The sequence below is a fragment of the Hylobates moloch genome, unplaced genomic scaffold, assembly GCF_009828535.3.
Source record: "Hylobates moloch isolate HMO894 unplaced genomic scaffold, HMol_V3 SCAFFOLD_11, whole genome shotgun sequence".
Lineage (NCBI taxonomy): Eukaryota > Metazoa > Chordata > Mammalia > Primates > Hylobatidae > Hylobates > Hylobates moloch.
In genome coordinates, this window is record NW_026652286.1 from 44,308,963 (window position 1) to 44,329,074 (window position 20,112).

Sequence of the window (20,112 nt, forward strand, 5' to 3'; positions counted from 1 at the left end):
GCCTGCCCAGAAAATGCTCCCTGAGAATCCTGAATGAGGAATGAGAAAAAGCTCAGTACAACCTCTCTCCTGGGCAAGAATCCAGATTTTCTCTAAACTAACTGGCCCAGGATCTCTGCAAAGGTTGGCTATAAGGTGAACCCACAGACCTCATAGGTACCTGAATGCTGGGGATGAAGAGGGAAGAGTGCAAGCTTGGCTAAGCGGGGAGTCCCTGGTGTCTGACAGAAACAGGGAGCTGAGAGTGTGGGTATCTGAGGAAGTGAAGATATTGAAATGGCAAAGGCTAGATTTGTGAATATTATGTGTGGACATGTGTGTATGTGTTAGGGCAGGGGTGAGAGCAGTGACCTGAAAGGAGCCGTGTTCTTCTAAAAGTTGGCTAAATTAAGAGTCTAGGTTGGAAACAAGTTGAGCATGAACTGAGTTCAGGCTTCATGGGGTATCTGGGGAGGCAGATGTACCCAGACATCCCCCTATGTGGGTTCCGCAGGGTATCATGTACCTGGGGTTCTGATCCTGCCTTTTCTTTTAAGGTAGTATCCCAGCCCACAGAGAGCTGCACACTGCTGGGCTGTGTAGTACAAAAACACCATGGAGAATGAGGAATTGAATTATGCCTGGGGCCACTGTTCCCCGCTTCTTTTCTAAGAATGCACCTGGGAGAGGGCTCTTTATAATGCCAGGCAGACTTCACTGCACAGCTGTCCCTGGTCAATTCTGCCCGACCTAGGGCATGAGTCCGGGGTGGGCTTGATGTGGGTCCCCTGTGAAACAGGTGAAATGCCAACCATTAAGCAATTCCAACTCTGGATATTTCTAATAATATCTGAAGAGAAAAACAGCCAAGCAGATGGAGTCTGACAGAATGAAAAATGGTGGCGGCTAGGAAGGACTGGAGAAGGCGGGCCCCAGGATGTGTGGTTGGCAGGGCGGCTGAGGACCAAGGCTATGGGCCTTGAGGATCCCGTCAGGCCAGAGTAGAGGCTGGGACAGAGACCTGCATGGGCCCATGTGGGAGGTGGCCATAGGTGTTGTTGCTCTCATTGTGGCCAGCAAATGTATTTACAACCGACTCACTTCAACATTTCATTGTTGTCTATAAAGAACTTCTGTAGACATAATTTCATTTCAGCCTTGTGAGGTAAGCAGAGCAGGGGACTTGATTTCCATTTTATAGGTGAGGAAACATGCACGCAGAAGTTAGGTGACCTGCTTAAGGTTACAGGGGGAAGAAACAAAGACCCTGGGCCGGGCGCGGTGGCTCACGCTTGTAATCCCAGCACTTTGGGAGGCCGAGGCGGGCGGATCACGAGGTCAGGAGATCGAGACCACGGTGAAACCCCGTCTCTACTAAAAATACAAAAAAATTAGCCGGGCGTGGTGGCGGGCGCCTGTAGTCCCAGCTACTCGGAGAGGCTGAGGCAGGAGAATGGCGTGAACCCGGGAGGCGGAGCTTGCAGTGAGCCGAGATTGCGCCACTGCACTCCAGCCTGGGTGCCCGGGTGACACAGCGAGACTCTGTCTCAAAAAAAAAAAAAAAAAAAAAAAAAGAAACAAAGACCCTGGGCTTTACCCTCAGTTCTGGGGGAAAAACCCTGAGCCTGAGCCTGAGCCTGCGCTGTACTATGGGAGCTTGGAGGAAGATCAGCTCTCCTCCTCTGGCTCTCCGCTGCCACAGCACCTCCTCACACCCTGACTCCTTGGAAAACGTTCTCTGTAGTCTTCCAATCTGGCCTGCTCAGCCATTCAGCACATGGCCTCAGGAGCCCCTGTCCCCTGACCCTGTCCTGGTCACTGCTCTTGGGCTACAGATGGTGTCAGGGCCCTCTGCAAAGGCAGCCTGGCTCCCTTCCCTGGCCAGTCCCATCGCCACAAACTCCAGCCAGGCTGCTCTGCCTCCCAGCAGGTAGTGCTGGTGCCCACCTGGCTTGTGTTCTGCTTTCTCGTGGCCATGCTTGTCACTACTGGACCATCTGAAAACTCACCTGCAACAGCTCTTTTTGATTCACTCCACCACACCACATCTAGCCATTAACTTGCAGGTCTGTATTCTCTAGCATGCATTCATCTACAGGGTGGTATAGTGGAGAGGGCAGGAGTTACAGGATCTAGCATGGATCCACCTCTGTCACTTACCAGCTGACTGACTTTAAATAAAACACTTATTCCTTTAGAGCCTCCGTTTCTTCCTCTATAAAATGGGAACAGTCACATATGCTGTGTCAGCCCCACATGCAGATTAAACAAGTTAATGGTGATGAAAGCAATTTGTAAGTGGCAAGGAATGGGATAACAGTAAGAGTAAAAAATAATGGTAGTCATAGTGGCAGCAATGGTAGTTACCATTAGCTTTGGTATTTTACAGTAACTCTTTTGTCCTCCTAATAATCCTGATAAGTAGGTGTTATCTCCATTTTACACAGGATATCGAGGCTCAGAGACGGGCAGTGTAAGGTGTTTCATCTACCTGTGCCCTTGTATCTGGGGGGGAGGGTGTGCCCCCAATCTGACCGTATTCCATGGGAGCAGGTGCTGGGTGTCCGATTTTCTGAGGACCCCTGAGACTAGCCCAAAACTGGTTTAATACTTGCTGACTAAATGAATTATTGGTCTTTCTCAAATCGCAAGGGGGAAAGAACAGGTACTTCAACTCTCATTTTACAGAGAAGAGGAGAAGAGTAAGGCCTAGACTTGAGTCTCTTAGTGCCCCAGGTAGTTACTACCACTCTTGTGTGAAGAAGGCTTCCACTTTCTTCTAAATCCCTCTCCAGGAAGCCTTATGCATTTGTTTAGCAAAAAGCTCTGTCCTAGGTGCAGGGACACCCACAAAGAGGTCTCAAACAAGGTACGTGCCATAGAGGTAAAGGCTACTATGAAAACTGTGGGCTCCAAACCGGATGGGTGCACAGAGGGAAGTATGGGAAGAGCCATTTGTGCCGGCCTGACGTTTGTGCTTGAAGGGTGAGAGGGAGATTGCCAGTCACTTGCAGGTATGAGGGGACATTCCAGGAAGAAGGCCCCTAGTGTGTGCAAAACCAAAAGGCAAGAGTGGCCTCCTCCTTCCACCCCAGGCCTTTGTTTCTGTCCAGCTCAAGGTTCTAGGGCAGTCTGGGTGGGCTGACTCACCTTGAAAGGTGCCAGGGATATAGTGTGGGAGGTTTTTTATAACCTAATCTGGAACATGTTTGTCACATGTCTGTGGCATCTCCTAGGGAGACTCTCATGAGAATCTCAGAGGGACTCTCATGGTTGAGAGTCATACAAATGTTTATCAGCAATTTCCTGACGACTGCTTGTAGGTTCAAGGAACATGGTAAGTACTCGACAGGTGCCTACTGAGTGGATACTGATGCCTTGGGTTTGGTGGATCATGAAAGAGCTCTCTTCTTAGTCCTTAGTAAGGATTATTCTTTCTGCAGGCAAACTATTGCTGCCAAGTGGTTAACAACTTAAAAATGCAAAGAGTAGCTTCTGAGAAGACCTAACATTGTGCGTGGGCTCAGGCTTCCTTCACCGAGTTCAACAACTTTTTATACACCTGTGTGCCCAACCTTATAGAAAAAGAGCTGGTGTGCAGTAGTTCTGGACTTCTGGAGGGAGAAAGACATACATAGTAGATACCACATGATAAAGGTGTTCCTAGGAATCCCAGGGAAAGAGCCCTGAATCTAGGAGGACTGAGGAGGGCAACCTGCAGAAGGCCTAGGTCTTTTCTTTTTTAAATGGGTATTTGTGGGGTACATGAGATATTTTGATACAGGCAAACAATCTGTAATAATCACATCAAGGTGAATGAGGCATCCATCACCTCAAGCATTTATTATTTCTTTGTGTTATGAACATTCCAATTATACTCTTTCAGTTGCTTTAAATGTACAATAAAGAGCCTAGGTCCTGAATGTCTCAGCAGGCAACATGGAAGGGCAGGACAGTCCAGCAACGAGAAAGCACAGCAAGTGACTTCAGAAGTAACATGATGTGGGGTGGAACTGCAAGCAGTTTTGTAAGTTAATCACTACAACTCCACAACCCAGGGATGACCTGGATGTATTTCTCAGATGAGGATTCAAAGGGAGGGTCCAGAAAGGTGCAAAGCTTGGGAAGATTATGTTTTTGGGCTGGTCAAAGAGGGAAGTGAAGCATGAGATCTGGTGGTGTGCCCTGGCGGCCATACGCAATCCTTCTGTAATATGGAATATGCGCCATACTCTGGCAGAGCTGAACACGTGATGTGGCAGAGCTTCCCCAGGGGAGCATGTGGCTTCAGAGGGTCAACCGGGACCAGGTGGATGGAAGCTCGGGACAGGTTCCTGGTCAGAAGGAGCTCTGAGAAAGCTGCTGGGTATGTGCAGGCTGATCTGCTGCCCAGGAGAGGCTTTTAGAGCAGTTCTGGGAAATGGCCTGCCCACCCCAGGAGTCAAAGGTCAAGGAGTATGGCTGTAATGAGCTATTCCATAGTTGTATTCCCAGTATGCGGTGGGCTACTAGAGAGCAGGTGCTGCAGCTTCTGTTTTACCTCAGGGCACATCTTAGAGCCCATGAGGGCCTGGGCTCTGGGGCTATTCCCTAGAGATGGGCAAAGGGCCAGACCAAATTCTTTAACTTGACAAACTGCACTAAACATCTACTTTGAGCAGGGTGCTGTGCCAGGAATTGGGAGCACAAAAACGATTAAGTCATGTTATCTCCCCTCAAGGAGCCTGCAGTCAATTGCTCCTGAACTGAGTTAGGCTAAGTAAAAACCAGCCAGTGTGTGGGCAACGGGCTGGGGTGGGGTGGGGGAAGGGCCAGAAGGGAAAGATTGCAAGCAGAGAGGGTGGCAGACAAACGTAGGCAGGAAATCAACAGAGTTATGTGCAGGGAGGCAGAGGCAGGCCGTTGTGGCTGGTTCATGCAGCACAAAGCAGGGAGCAGCAGGAGCAGACCTGCATGCCAGGTTAGGGCAGCAAGGAATATGCAAAGGTTTTAAATGGGAGTGGCACTGTTAGATACGTGTTTTGCAAAGATCACTCCAGCTGGTGAGAACTGATTCTAGGGGAAGGAAGGGAGGCAGGGGCACCAGTGAAGGAGCTGCCTGGTTCAGATGGGAGACTTGGACACCCTGAGTTAGGGCAGTGGTATTAGGAAGAGAGTGGAAAGGCCAGGTGTTTGATCCCTCATGGGCTGTAAGGGGTGAGGGGGAGGGAGGGGCCAAGGAAGCATCTGAGTTTCTATTTAAGAGACCAGCGAATGGTGGTCTCTACACAGATCAGAACACAGCAGATGAGCAGGCTGGGGAGGGGGAGAAGTCGGGTTCTGAATGTGCTGAATAGATAGATAGCTGGTTGCCTTTCTGAGGAGCATGGTGGGGCTTAGAGGTGCTGAGCTCACAGGAGGTCTGCCCAACAGGGCAGGCAGCCTCCCTTCCTCAGGATCGAGAGCAGCTCTGGATTCTGGAAGGAGAGCCTCACTTTCAATGCCAAGGCTCTGGCTTGCAGGTTGACTTGGTTTGGCTCCAGTGGCCCTAGACCAGAGAGGCCGTGGGGGCCTGAGCTGTGGGGCTGATGCTTTATCTCCTCCGTTTGTAAGGTGGTAACTGTGCGCCAGCCTTGCTAGAGGCCCTGCAGCTGGGGATCACACTGATAAATTCACTGTATTACTTTGCACAAATCAATATCCCAGCACTTACCAGGGGTTGATGTGACCGAAATTGGTTTCAGCCAATTCGTGAGGGTAATAAATGGCCATTTATCAAATCAATTCATTCTGCGGCACTTCTCTGGCTGCCCATCCTCATGGTACCCATGGGGTGCCAGGCTCCATCCAGCCAGTCCCTACCACACATGTGACACTAGCTTGGAGAACTCAGGGAGGCCTGGCCTAGCCTCTAGATCTGCCTCACTCTCCTGGACCTGCTTCAGTTTGAGGTCCTGAGGTGTTGGGTGCTGCTTGCCTACCATAAGTTCTGACCCAGAAAGTGCTTCATGCTTCAGCTGGGCTGGTAGTTGCAACCACCAGGCTGCCTTAGTCCCTCATGCTCGGGTTTAGAAGCCTCTGGGAGCTGGTCACAAGGACTGAGCATGGCTCTGAACATTATCATTGTGATCCCCAGCTGCAGGGCTTCTCAGCAAGGTGGATGCAGTAACTTCCTTACAAATGGAGGTTAAAAAGCACCAACCCCTCAATCCAGGCATACCACACGACGAGGTAGGGCCTTCCTGGGGCAGTGGCATTTTAAACTTCAGCTGAGTGTCAGAATCACCTGAAGGGCCTGTTAACATACAGATCCCAGAATCTTTTGATTCCACAGGTGTGGAATAAGCCTGAGATCTGATTTTTAACAGGTTCCCAGAAGATAGTGATGGCGCTGGTCCAGAGACCATGCTTTGAGAACCACTGTGTTGGGGGATACACTTTTGTCTTGGCCTGGCCTGGGGTTCCTCTTCCCTTGCCTCATCTATCTGAAATCAAGCCCAAGGAGTGGTGCTCCAGAGTTGGAGAACAAAGATGAGGCCACTGTATTCAGCAGAACCTTAGTTTTAATTATCTGCTCGTGGGGTTTGCACAGGCAGGAGGGCCATTACATTAGGGATTACACCAGAGGGCAGTCTGGCTCCCAGGGATCAAAGTATGGAAATAAGAGCTTCAGGGTGGAGAAAACACTCAGAAGTTGTTCAGGATATTTTCTATAAAATTAGGCCAGCTGCTGACAAACTATCTGGAAGTGACAGAAGAGTCCCAGGTTGACAGATGGGGACATAAGTTCTGGCTCAGCTGCTACATTGCTAGTGACAGACAAGCTCCCATCCCTCTCTGGGTCTCAATTCTCCCACTTGAAAAATGGGGTTGTGGTGGGAATTGAATAATGAGAACTCATGGACACAGGAAGAGGAACATCACACTCAGGGGACTGTTGTGGGGTGGGGGGAGGGGGGAGGGACAGCAGTAGGAGATATACCTAATGCTAAATGACGAGTTAATGGGTGCAGCAAAACAACATGGCACATGGATACATATGTAACAAACCTGCACATTGTGCACATGTACCCTAAAACCTAAAGTATAATAATAAAAAATAAAAAAATTAAAAAAAAAAAAGAGAAAAAAAAAAAAAATGGGGTTGAGGGTAGCGGACCAGATGACGGTCAGAGTTAAATTCTATGCATAGGAAAGCAGCCTCGAGCAAGTGATTTAGGTATTCTGTGTCTTGGCTTCCTCAGCAGTAAAATGGGGATTTAGCAGTACTAACCTCAGAGGATTGCCATAAGGATTAAATGACACATGACATGCAGAGAGCTTATAACAATGTCTGGCACATAGATAGTACTCAACAAATGCTAATTTTTAATATTATTAGCAGCGCCTATCCAGTTTGGTGACGACAGGATGTACCCCTCAAAGGGCACCACTCTGCCCTTTCTGGTGTCCCACATACTCACCAGCACCCACTGTGGCGATGGCGCTCTCCTGGCCAATGATGTGCTCCTTCAGTCGCTGCTCCAGGGGGAAGCGGCGCCGCTCCTCGGCCTCACGCTTCCGCTGCTTCTCTTGGTACTGTGGGGAGAAAGGGCAAATGGTTGAGGGCTGCCGGGCCCATAGCACCATAGCTTCACTCTATCCCCCAACTCGGGGAAAACACAGGTCTGGATCTCCAGGGGTCCTGCTTCATCGCTGTGGTTCATGGTCACTGGAGGCTGGTCCAGCCCTTTCCACTCTCCACTCGGGTGGCTGCCACTCAGGGGTCTCGGCTCACTCTGCTGGTAGAGTAAGTAGTGCTGGCAGATTAACCCTGGCTCTGGAGTCTGACAGAAGACCTGGGTGCAAGCCCAGCTTTATCACTTATGAGATGTGCTTATCACCCAGAGCACGTTATTTCACCTCAGTTTTCTTATCAACAAATTGGGGATTAAATATTAATATGATGATGTATGTAACAGGCCTAGCATCATGCTTGACATGGAATAAGTGCTTAATAAGTATAAATTCCTTTCTCTTTCCTCTTGAAAAACATTTTGTTCAAAAGAGAGCTATGAACACCCTCCATTTCAATTATGCTGCATTTCAATTAAACATAATTATTCAGCAGTTGCTGCATGCCCAGCCTTGTGCATGGCCATGATGAAAGGGTGGGGCAGGGGAAGGAGGAGGACTGTGCCCTGTCGCCTGGGAGGTTCTAGTTGATGCTGAGGGTCTGGCATGACTGGCCCTGGGCTTCATCCACTTCACAAAAGGCAGCAGAAGAAGCCTAAGCTTGGTTGCCCGCGCAGAAGAGGAGACCCAGGCTTGCCCTCAGGCAGCTCAAAGTCAGGAGATGAGGCATGGCCTGCACACAAATACTTCGCAACCATTTTCCCCAAGGGTGCAATGCATGAATGTTTATCTCTAGCACTGTACCTTTCACTAAGAAACACAAAAACCTACTTGAAAACAAGTTTGGTGAATGTAAGTCTGTCCTCTAAATCAATATGAGCTCCCCAAGGACAGGCCCTATCTTTGACTCACTGCTATTTCTAGCATGGGTCCTGGCATAGTGGGGCATCTGGTGAGTGTTTGCAAAAATGACAGATACAAAGAGGAGAGAATTAACAGCTAGATGGGGTGGTGTAGGAGTAGAGAAAGGAAGGACACATAAGTGTGGAACATCTGTTGGGGGGCTTTCTGGGGAACAGGAGGCTTGAAGAAGCTGGAGGAGGACTGGGCCAGGACGGAGCCGTGGGACTGTCTGGAGAACAGGCAGGGAGGGGTGAGGGCAGGGGCCTGATGGTAGAGTATTTGTGGAGGTTGGGAGCTGGAGGGGAAGGAAGCAGATCTTGAACTGGAAAGGAATGACCAGGTCTTCAGGAGGCTCCTTTCCCCCAAGCCTGTAACACTAACATCTTTCTGGAAAGAGAGCTGTCAAAGTCAGGCCCTGTCACAAAAGTTGCGGTTGCAGATTGCTCTAGCGGGCAGAGTGGATAAAAAATACCTACTGCTTGGGCAGTGTTTTCCTGTTACAGTAGTGACCTTGACAGAAGTTTAAAAAAAAATAAATAGCAAACAATCTAATTTTGGCTGTTGCTATCAGTCTATAACTGAAAGCTCCCATCAGTCCTGGGATTTCATATGGAGCAATAATTCGGCGCCAATCCCAGTGGAGTGACACTTGCCGGTTGGAATCCAGAGTGTCACTGTGCAGCTCCCTCAGGCGCCACATACATCACTTGGCTCTGCCGACTTCAGCCATAGATCTGCTTTTTCCTCCTCCCTGCCCACCCAGCCCCGCTCAGCACTTAGGTCCACTGGGCTGGAGGCTCTGATGGTGAGATGCATACATACTGGCTGAGGCAGTGCCAACTTGCAGTCGGGCAGGCCATGGAAGGAGCCTGAAGGGACGGAAGCTGGCTTGCAAGGGTTTGTTGGGTCAGTTTCCTCACTTCCCTTCAGTGATGACTCCCAGAGTATGCCTGCCTCTGGGCCTTTGCTGACACTATTACCCTACTACAAAGGTCTTCTCTCTTCCCACCAACCTCCAATGTGGTACTGTCTAGGGAGTCTGTTGTAAGGCTTTGTGCCTACCCCAGGCCCTAGGACCTCTGGTACACTTAAATAACTTCCTGTTTCTCTCTCCTTCCTGGACCATGAGGTCACTGGTTACGAGACCATGTTTATTTATCTCTATAGTTCCAGCGCCTAGCAAAGGGCCTGGCTCACAGCAGGCGTCAATTTGTGTTGCTAACTGAATAAAGGTGACTACCGTTTGTGGAATGGCTGCTGTATGCCAGGCACTGTACTCAGAACCTTATACACAGCGTCTGCTTTAATTCTTTCAGCTGTCTCCATCTGAGGTTTGGCTCTTCTTTTGGCTCACAGTGAGGCAAGTTGTGTAGAAAAATATGCTTTGCTCCAGACAGACCTGAGTTCACCCGTCAACTTCATCTACTTCCTAGCTAGCTGACCTTGGGGAAGTTAAGCTCCCAGAATCTTAGTTTTCCTCATTAAAACACAGGATAGTATTCATAGTTTTAGCTTGTAGGATCCTTGTGGAATGCCACGAGGTGAGGATTAAATGAGATAATACATTAATATATAAGTTCTTAGCAGAGTCTCTGGCACATAGCATAAAGAGGTAGTCTGAGTGACCAAAATGGCTACCTTCTACCTAACCCTTATTAAGCCTTTGATAAATGTGAGTCCTCTTCTCCTTCACTGCATTTTGGTAACAGACTGTCTAATCTAGTGCCTTTTTTGTTTTCGGTACTGGAATCCTTTAACTAATTTAATTGTGGGTGGAATTCCACAGATAATAAGAAGAGTTACTCTGGCTCAAGCAGAAGCCAGGAGCCAAGTCCACTTGGTTGCTAACACTGCCCCAGAGGCGGCTCTCGAGGCTCCATCTCTAGGAACCCTAGGTCTGCAGTGTGCAGTCTCAACACTCACCTGGCTCTAGAGGTGCCTCCACTGCCTGAGACAGCTCATCTTTGCTCTCAGTTTTCCTTAAATGATAGAGAATTCCACCTCTGGGTACCTTCCATCCATTGGTCTGTGGGGCCTCACAGGACGTATCTTTTCCCTTTGCCACAGGCAAAGTCTAACATAACTTTTCTTTCCACTTTGTTGATTTGGGTATGACCCGTGTGGCCTCCCTAAGTCTCCTCTGGGAAAACACTTCTACTTCCTGTAACTCTTCTTCAGTGTCATGGTTTTAGGTTGTTTGGTATTCCTATTTCTTGGGCAAAGGAAAGGACTCCTTGACTTCTATGGAGGTGACAGGTGGGGTGGGGAAAGTTATACTGTGAACTGGTTAGTTTTCCAGGAGCTTTCTAGATGGTCTTGGGAAAGATTCAAACCATGGCCTAAATCTCAGCACATTCTGATTCTCCCCAGCCTGGAGTCCCAGATATCTATGCCAATTCAGTAAAACCTCAGAAAATGGATCAGACTTCTTGATAAAAATGTAAAGGACACTGAGATTAAGCCAGGCAGGCAGAAGATTACTGCTTCATGCTCTTTTCACAATGCTTAGCACAGAGTTTGTGCTAAAAAACATATGAAATGAATGACTTAAAAAAATTTTTTATATATATTTTTTGAGACAGAGTCTCACTCTGTCGCCGAGGCTGAGTGTGGCACTGTGTTGGCTCGCTGCAACCTCCGTCTCCTGGGTTCAAGCAATTCTCCTGCCTCAGCCTCCCAAGTAGCTGGGATTATAGGCGCCCACCACCACGCCCAGCTAGTTTTTATATTTTTAGTAGAGATGTGGTTTCACCATGTTGGCCAGGCTGGTCTTGAACTCCTGACCTCAGGTGATCTACCCGTCTTGGCTTCCCAAAGTGCTGGGATTACAGGCGTGAGCCACCGTGCCTGGCAATGATTGACTTGTGCCCGGCCTTGTGAAAGGCTAGCCAGTGGAGTAAACTAGAGAAGGAAAAATATTTGATATATATATATTCTATTTGGAGGAGAGGAGAAAGAAGGATGGGAGGAGCTTGGTAACGGCTCTATAAATACTATTGTTCCTGTCTTTGAGGAGATGGGGAGGAAGGCTACAAGACGAGTTCAAGGCTCTGCTCTGATGGGGATCCACTAGAGAAGAAGAGAAGGCAGGAATTCAGCCTGCAGAAGCAGAGGGCACTGAGCTGAGAGAGGAACTGTAAAAGAGCCACCCAGGAGAGCAGGAGTCGGGGAGTGAGCATCTTCTTAATAAAAGCCACACACAATTAGCTTCAGAAGCCCTCACCTGGAGCCATCAGCGACCAGCTTCCCATGCTGCATCTTGGCTGGATAATCGCAGTCACTGGTTTCCATCAGTCTTGATTTAATATGGCACCCCTCCTGGCTGTGAGTGCATTTACAGGAAAGGGCTGGGAGGCTGAGGCGAAGCCTAGCTGGGCTCGCTTTGCTTAGAGGTGGGTGGCTGGGCTGAGTGGCTCTGCGGGGGAGGGTTACAGAAGGGATATGGCAGGCATCCCAACTGTTGGGCATCCCTCAGGGCAGAGGTCTGACAGTGAACCTGGCAGTGTATTCACTGAGGGGGCAGCTGGAGTAGGCAGAACAAGACCCTGGGCAAGAATGGGAAGGTAGGTATGGAGGGGGAAGAGAAGAGAGGCCAAGCTGCAGTTTGCCTCTCAAGGGGAGGTCAGGCCCAAAGAATCCACCTGCTACTCATAGATAAACTCGGGTATGCCCCATACTCCTGAATCCCTGACTCAGACGGTAACTCCTATCATAGTCGGGGCTTCTACCATGTCCTGAAACGGTATCACATAGAGGCCTGGGAAGGGAGGTCAACAAACGGAACAAGGGGGTAACAGATGAGATGGTGGGGGTGGGGATGACGATGGAGAAAGCCTGGAGGAGGGGAATGATAAAAGAGGAGCCCAGGAGTGCCAACAAAGAAGTCTAGGGGATGCAGAGCAGATGGGAACACAAGACTGGGAGATGAGAGAGGCACCCAAGGAATTTGAAAGTCTCTTAAAACTATTCCACAAAGGACACATCACTGTAGAGGAAGGCCTGACACAAAGCAGGTGTCAGCCCCTTCACACTTGGTAATCACTAGGTCGGCATCCCAGATTCCATTCTCCTCTCTTCCAGTCCATCCTCCTTTTGCTGCTAAAGCCAATATTTTAAACATGTAAATCTGATCATGTCACTCCTCTGCAAATAGCTAGGTGGATCAGAAACAAGACTGATGAGAGAAGGTTGAGGGGCGAAGAGTGGCTAAAGTGAGAAAATGAGTTTGTGCTAGTCTCAGGTGGAACTCCTGACCTCAGGTGATCCACCTGTCTTGGCCTCCCAAAGTGCTGGGACTACAGGCATGAGCCACCGTGCCTGGCAATGACTGACTAAATTTTAAAGACATAAGCCATGTGCCCAGCCTTGTGAAAGGCTAGCCAGTGGAGTACATTAGAGAAGGAAAAATACTTGATATGTATATATTCTATTTGGAGGAGAGGAGAAAGAAGGATGGGAGGAGCTTGGTAAGGGCTCTATATATACAGGCTACTACAGGCATCATATCAGAGGCATGTGATGTTGATTTATCTCATAACTGGTAGTCTTAACTTCGATCACTAGGTTAAGGTGGCGACTGCCACAGGTTTCTTCACTATTATTTTTCCCTTTGTAATTAAAAAGTATCTTGTGGGGAGAGACTTTGACACTGTGTAAATATCCTGTTACTCCTCAAACTTCAACTCATTAATTTTAGCACTCACTGATTTGGGACTAGGTGTTTTAATCCTCATAGCCCTATGAAGTTGATAGTATCATCATCCCCATTGTACAGAGATTAAGTACATTCAAGCAAGGTTCTACTGGCAGCGAGTGTAGAGACAGAACAGTAACCCTTGCAGTCTGATTCCAAAGCCTGCACCGTCCACCTGGAGATAAGGAAAGACTTGCCTTCAGGGAGTTCCGTCTGTTTAGGAAGATGAGACTTAAAACAGAAACTTTCTATCTGTTAGAAGTATTAATGCTTCTAGTAAAGGGCAACTTGATACATTGATTGAAAATAAACCCCACAGGGTGTTCTTGCCACAAATGCATAATCTGAGTTTAATCACAATGAAACAGCAGATAAACCCAAATTGAGGGACATTTTACAAAATAACCAACCTGCACTTGTTAAAATGTCAAGGTTGGCTGGGCGTGGTGGCTCACGCCTGTAATCCCAGCACTTTGGGAGGCCGAGGCGGGCAGATCACGAGGTCAAGAGATCAAGACCGTCCTGGCCAACATGGTGAAACCTTGTCTTTACTAAAAATACAAAAATTAGCTGGGCGTGGTGGCGGGCGCCTGTAGTTCCAGCTACTCTGGAAGCTGAGGCAGGAGAATTGCTTGAACCCAGGAGGCAGAGGTTGCAGTGAACTGAGATCACGCCACTGCACTCCAGCCTGGTAACAGAGCGAGACTCCATCTCAAAAAAAAAAAAAAAAAAAAAGTCAAGGTCATAAAAGTCAAGGAAAGACTGAGGAACCATTCCAGATCATTATGTTTTATTTTGCTTTTTGATTTCCACATCATAACTTTTGGACCATTCCAGATTAAAGAAGGTTAAAGAGACATGACAACCGAATGCAACTTGGATTTTGAAACCGTCTTTTCTTGTAAGGAGAATTATTAGGACAACTTGTGAGATAGGAATAACATCTGTAGATTAGTTAATATCAATATTTATGCCCTGATTTTGATGATTATACTGAGGTTCTATAAGAAAATGTCATCGTTTTTTAGGAAATACATACAAATATTTAGGGGTAAAGGGGCATCATGTGTAAACTTATTCTCAAATCATTCAGAAAAAAATTATATATATATCCTTATATGTATTATTTATGTACATAAATAATAAAGCAAGTATGATACGATGTTAATAGTTGGGACTCTAGGTGAAGGATTTATAGGAATTAATTGTACTATCTCTAAAATTATGCAAAAATAAAAGTTAAAAATATCAGGATAATGCCTACCCTTGCGGGATGAGTCTGGAAGGGAGTCTGAGGCAGGCTTTTGGGGTGCTTCTAACAGTCTATTTCTCGATAAGGTGTCTCTTGTATGTGAAAATACAGTAAGCTGTACATTCCTGATATGTGTATCTTATACAAGCATTATTTCAATAAAAAGCTTTTAAAAGTTAAAAAAAAAAAGGCCAGGCATGGTGGCTCGTGCCTATAATCCCAGCACTTTGGGAGGCCGAGGTGGGTGCATCACTTGAGGCCAGGAGTTTGAGACCAGCCTGGCCAACATGATGAAACCCCGTCTCTACTAAAAATACAAAAATTAGCCAGTTGTGGTGTAGCCCCTGTAATCCCAGCAACTGGGGAGGCTGAGGCAGGAGAATCACTTGAACCTGGAAGGCAGAGGTTGCAGTGAGCTGAGACTGCGCCACTGCACTCGAGCCTGGGCGACACAGCAAGACTCCATCTCAAAAAAAAAAGAAAAAAAGAAAAATAAATAAAAGTTAAAAAAAGGGAAAGTTGGTCCCTAAAAAGCACTTAGCACTGTGTCTGGCCCATACCATAGTAAGCCACAGGGCCAAGTACAGAGCCAGGCACATGGCAAGCTGGCGCCTGTAATGAGAGGCAAAGCAGAGAATGGGTTGAGCGAGGCCGAGGGCAGGAAGAGCATAACCGTCGTACCCTCCTGTGTGCTCCCCCTCTCCCCTCCTGCAGGGCCGCACTCAGCTCTGAGAGGAGCACCCAGGCTCTCAGCCTGGAATGTGGGCCCAGGGGAGCACCACATCCCCAGTTACCCATGAAGCAAATGAAAAAATACAGATAGGAAATGTGCTTGTGATCCTGTCACTGGGATATGCAAATAAAATATATAGGATAGGCCTATCTGCCTAATATTCCTGCCGATGCATTCTTTGGGTGTGATTAAAATGAGCAATAAATTCCTCGTGAGTCTCGGTGCAGTGAGGATTGGGAGTGGAGATGCAGGCTGGCACGAGCACATTCCCCTCAGCTGAATATTCATCATGGGATAGCTCCACATATTTTTGTTTTATCTGCTATCATGTCAACAGAGATATATTTCTACCTCTCCTTCGTCTCTTAGTTAAGACATGAAAATGGTCCTGGCTTTAAGTATTACACTCTCCATCTATTGAAATCCTTCAAAGTGAGATTACAGGCTACCTCCTCTTTGAAGCCTGCCCTACTCTCTCTGCCAGGAGGTGATCCACACTTTCTTGGAGACTCTATCAACTCTGCAAACCCTCCTAAGACAAATCAGTCTGCAGGTATCAGAGCTAAGAGTGCCTGCCTCTCCCCCAGCCAGATGGCAAACTCAGGGACAGGGGCTGGGCCTCATCACCTCTGGATATTCTCAGGGGGCCTAAGGAGGCTTCGGCACAGAGAATGCTGAGAGAATTGAGGAAGCCAACAGTGAGGGACACATCATTCAGACCACTTAAGGTGACAGAGATTCTAGGGTAAATGATGCATTTTAAAGGGCAGAATTAAATAAAAAATTAGGCTTATGGATAATTTTAAATGGAAAAATCACCAATAATATTAAGTGAATAAAAACCAAATTCCAAATATAGAATAGGATCATAACTCCTTCAGGGCCAAGTAGGAAACAAAAGTGTCTGATAATCAAGGACATAATATAAGAGGGAATGGGGGGCCCTGTGGCTGGACAGTGCACACTCCCAATCCCCAAGGCATTACCTTCACATTTTTGGAAAACTCTGGGTGGCTATATAAAATGTGGCTGCCAGTTTGAGACTCCTGGTATATATGGTGGACTGTTAACCACATTTTTTTACAAAAAAGGCCATCTATATAACTATACATAGATATGATCCAGAGAAGGCTAATACAGTATCATAAGAGGAAACCTATTGTTCAATTTCTAATAGTCACTTATAACAACTTGGTTTTCTGTAAATCATCTGCTTGCCTTCCTGCAGCTTTAGTTTTCCCATCTGTGAAACAGGGGTAACAAGAACTACTTCACAGATTTGCTACAGCATTAGAAAAATATGTATTTGAGCACCTGGCACACTACCTAGATGCATTTGATAAAAACAGTATCTATTATTGTTATAATTAAAAATATTAATAGTGGTTATGTCTTGGTAGGAGGGCTAGAGTCTTTGAATTAAATTCAGCTCAGTTGTCATCTCTTCCAGGAAGTCTTCCTTGATAAGTCATACCACTGATGACTCAGTGGTGTCATGGTTTACTTGCCTGTCTCCCTATCAGACTGTAGCTCCTTGAGTGTTTTACTCATCAGTCTTCTTCCCATCTAGCCCAGAACCTGGCACATAGATGTCGTTTGTAAATATGTACTATATTATTTATTTCTCTTCATTTTACTTTTCTGTATCTCTAAAACTTCTATAGTGGGACATATGACTTTAATACAAGTTTTCTATGAGCATAATTTGACTACAGAGTGGTAGGTGGAGGTGGAGGAGGCTGAGCAGGGTGGCAGGGGGATGCTGAGCGGAGAGAAGGGGAGCCAGATAAGATCAGAGTGGGCCGGGCGCGGTGGCTCAAGCCTGTAATCCCAGCACTTTGGGAGGCCGAGGCGGGCGGATCACGAGGTCAGGAGATTGAGACCATCCTGGCTAACACGGTGAAACCCCGTCTCTACTAAAAATACAAAAAATTAGCCGGGCGAGGTGGCAGGCGCCTATAGTCCCAGCTACAAGGGAGGCTGAGGCAGGAGAATGGCGTGAACCCCGGGGGGCGGAGCCTGCAGTGAGCCGAGATTGCGCCACTGCACTCCAGCCTGGGTGAAAGAGCGAGACTCCGTCTCAAAAAAAAAAAAAAAAAGATCAGAGTGACAGCAACCCATGTCTAGACAAAGAGCCAGGAGATGGGGCCCAGGCTGGAGCTTCAGCAGCCTCCAGGCCTGAGTCATTATGTTACAGATGCAGGGCCTGAACTCAGAGGCAGCTGCTTCTTACTTACTGGCAGAGGGAGAAGAAATCAGGTCTAAAATGGTGTTCTTCCCACAAAAGCCTGCCTCACAATTTTGAAGAGGAAGCTTTTTGCAGTTTGGAGGAAAAACGAAGAACAGAATGAATGGGTGACCAAGTAGATGCTGAACAACTGAGAGAAAGCCAATGATGTTGGCATCCAGGGAGGGCTGAGGGGTGCTTCACATAGGTCGAATATGATGGGACAGCAAAGCAATTAGGTGGAGATGCTCAGTGGACACATTTAGAATGGAGAAAGTCCAGACTGGATGAAGGGATCAAGTGCACAGAGGTGACAACACATGAAATGGTCTTCCAGCTGTGAGCTAGGGAATCCCTGGACTGGCTCCAAGTGGTCTTAGCCTCTAATGCAGCCCCTCCATGGTGGGACAGCTGTGTTAGGGGCTCTTCCCTGAAGCTGCTGCCCAATAAGCCTAGCCACTCTGGCTCTGCCATGGAATAAATCTCATTCCCTCTCACTCAGAGCTGTTTCTATGCTCTTCCTCTTCTGGCCAGATGCCCTATTGCCATCAGCTTTCTCTCATGGCACAGTTCCTCTTGCCACCCTACTGCTCGTCTCTGCACAGATTCTAAGAGATCAATGTCTACTTCGAATATGGTGTTTGTAATTGCCCTCCATGCTCCAGAAGGGTCTGACTGGCACAGGGGATTGCAACCGCCATTTGTTCACTCTGGACATTAGCCCTGTATTAATGTGGCCAACATCAAGCCACTTCCCTTGGGCAGCTGAATTTTGTGAATGGTCCCTCAGTGGGCCTAACCCCTCCACCAGCGCTGGCACTAAGGGGCCTGTTCTCTTGCTTCAGTGGCCAGACCAGCACCTGCTCTATGTCACACAAGCTCAAAAGCCACAGGTACTCTTGGCCAAGTCCGGGGTTGGTCTCTCGGGGAAAAGCCACTGGGCTTGAAAGGGGAGCTGATGATGAGCGTGCAGTCCCTAAGGTTATGTGCAACAGTGCTGACGGATTTCCTTAAGGCACTTAAGGAAGTTGACCCGACCTCCCGACCTGCTTGCTCCTAGGACAGAAAAATCTGAACAAAAGGAGAGAAGCATTTGCCCTCTGAAATTTAGTAGTTCTTTCTGGTCACAAGGGCCCCTGGGGATGGGTTGTGAAAAGCTAGTCACCCTTCCTAATTCCTTCCTTTCTCCAGGAGAAACTATTGCAAAACAGTTACTAAAAATACCAGGGAGGCAAACTCTGTATGGTTCATGTTGATTACCAAATATTTCCAGCTCTCCCATTCTAGGCACATGGTAGGATTACTCTTCTTGGCCCCCTTATGATTGGTCTGAAACATGGGATTAGTTCTGGCCAATGAATAATGAGTGGAAGAAAAGGATCCTCCTTCTAGGCTGAGCATTTAACTACAGATGTAAGACCCTTCAGAGCATCCTTTTCCCTCTGGCAAGCAACTAGCAACATTCCAGTGGGTGGCTGCTCTGCCTGCTGGGATCCCTAAGTGCCTAGGATGAACAGAGCCTGCCCCTCACCCACAACCACAAGGAACACGCAACATAAGGCAAAAATAAATCTTATTTTGTTTTGTTTTAAGCCACTGAAATTTGGGGTTGTTACAATAGCATAATCTAGCTTATCCTGACTGATCCATAGACAATCATACGTTGCCTAGAACATTAGAAACCATTTAGTACAATGTTTTCATATCACAGAAGACTGAGCTTTAATGAGGGGAAGTGGTAGCCCAAGGTCACATGGGCAGTGAGTGGTGAAGCTAGGATCAGAACCCACATCTCTTCAGTCTCAGTCCAGGGAGCTAAGTGCTTGGACTCAAGACAGAGAATATTTGCCACTAGGTGGGACCTGCCACACTGAATCATCTCAAGGTACTTCACCCAATTTGTGGATAACAGACTCCATGAAGCTGGAAAGGGCACAAAAGTAAAAAACCAGGTCTTCCAGTCCCTGTCCTGCCACACGACCTGTAGTCAAGCCTATTATGTTCAGTTTTGATGCTAACTCACTCACAAGGGCAGGCCACGTGGGCAGTGCTCTAGTCCATCTCTCTCCTTCAACTCGAACAACTCAATTTTCCTCTGATTTATTGGCTTATGTTTTTGTTAAGATTTCCCATCACTGGACTTGATTTCTAAGGTCCTTGCTAGCTCTCAGATTTGTGATTCTAGTTCTTGGATTCTGTCCAGTAGTTCCTGAGTTACAGCTCTGTGGCTGGGAGAGGTGGAAGACTTAGCCCTGTTTTCAGGGAGTTCAAAAGTTTGGTTGGGAAAACAGAATTAGAATGGAGGATTTTTTGGCTCAGATTCTATACTAGGCTTTCTGGAGTGTGTGTGGAGGGGAGGGGTGAACGAATAGTTCTAGAAAGAGTGACGATGAGAAAAGATTGTTTGATGAGGCTGTAGAACACATGAGGCCTAGGAAAAATATGACTAAAATCTTTGCTTGGGCTAAGGATTTTGTCTGGCTAGCACCCCCTCCTCTGAAAAGGGCCTGGGAGATCCATCACTTCATAAACCAAATTTAAAGGTAATGCTCAGAAGCCAGAAGTGGCCAAGGCCGCTCCCTGGTCATGATAGGGGCAGCTTCCTATTCTTGATGAGACTGGGGGCTGGATTTGTATTTAAACAGATAATAATCACCTAAGGAGAACTGGCCTTTGGTGTAAAGCCTGACATAATTTAATGAGTGAAGGATTAAATGATGCCTGGAGTACCC

At 47.4% G+C, this 20,112-nt stretch overlaps 1 protein-coding gene across 6 annotated transcripts in view; it reads right to left on the minus strand.

The window, feature by feature from the left end:
* Positions 1-20,112, minus strand: part of CLPB (ClpB family mitochondrial disaggregase) — a 144,252-nt gene that overhangs the window by 17,053 nt on the left and 107,087 nt on the right. For all 6 annotated transcript variants that reach the window (XM_058446442.1, XM_058446443.1, XM_032166875.2 and 3 more), the window contains one exon: positions 7,422-7,536. In XM_058446442.1, coding sequence (XP_058302425.1) covers positions 7,422-7,536 — 115 coding nt within the window. The remainder of the gene's footprint in view (positions 1-7,421; positions 7,537-20,112) is intronic.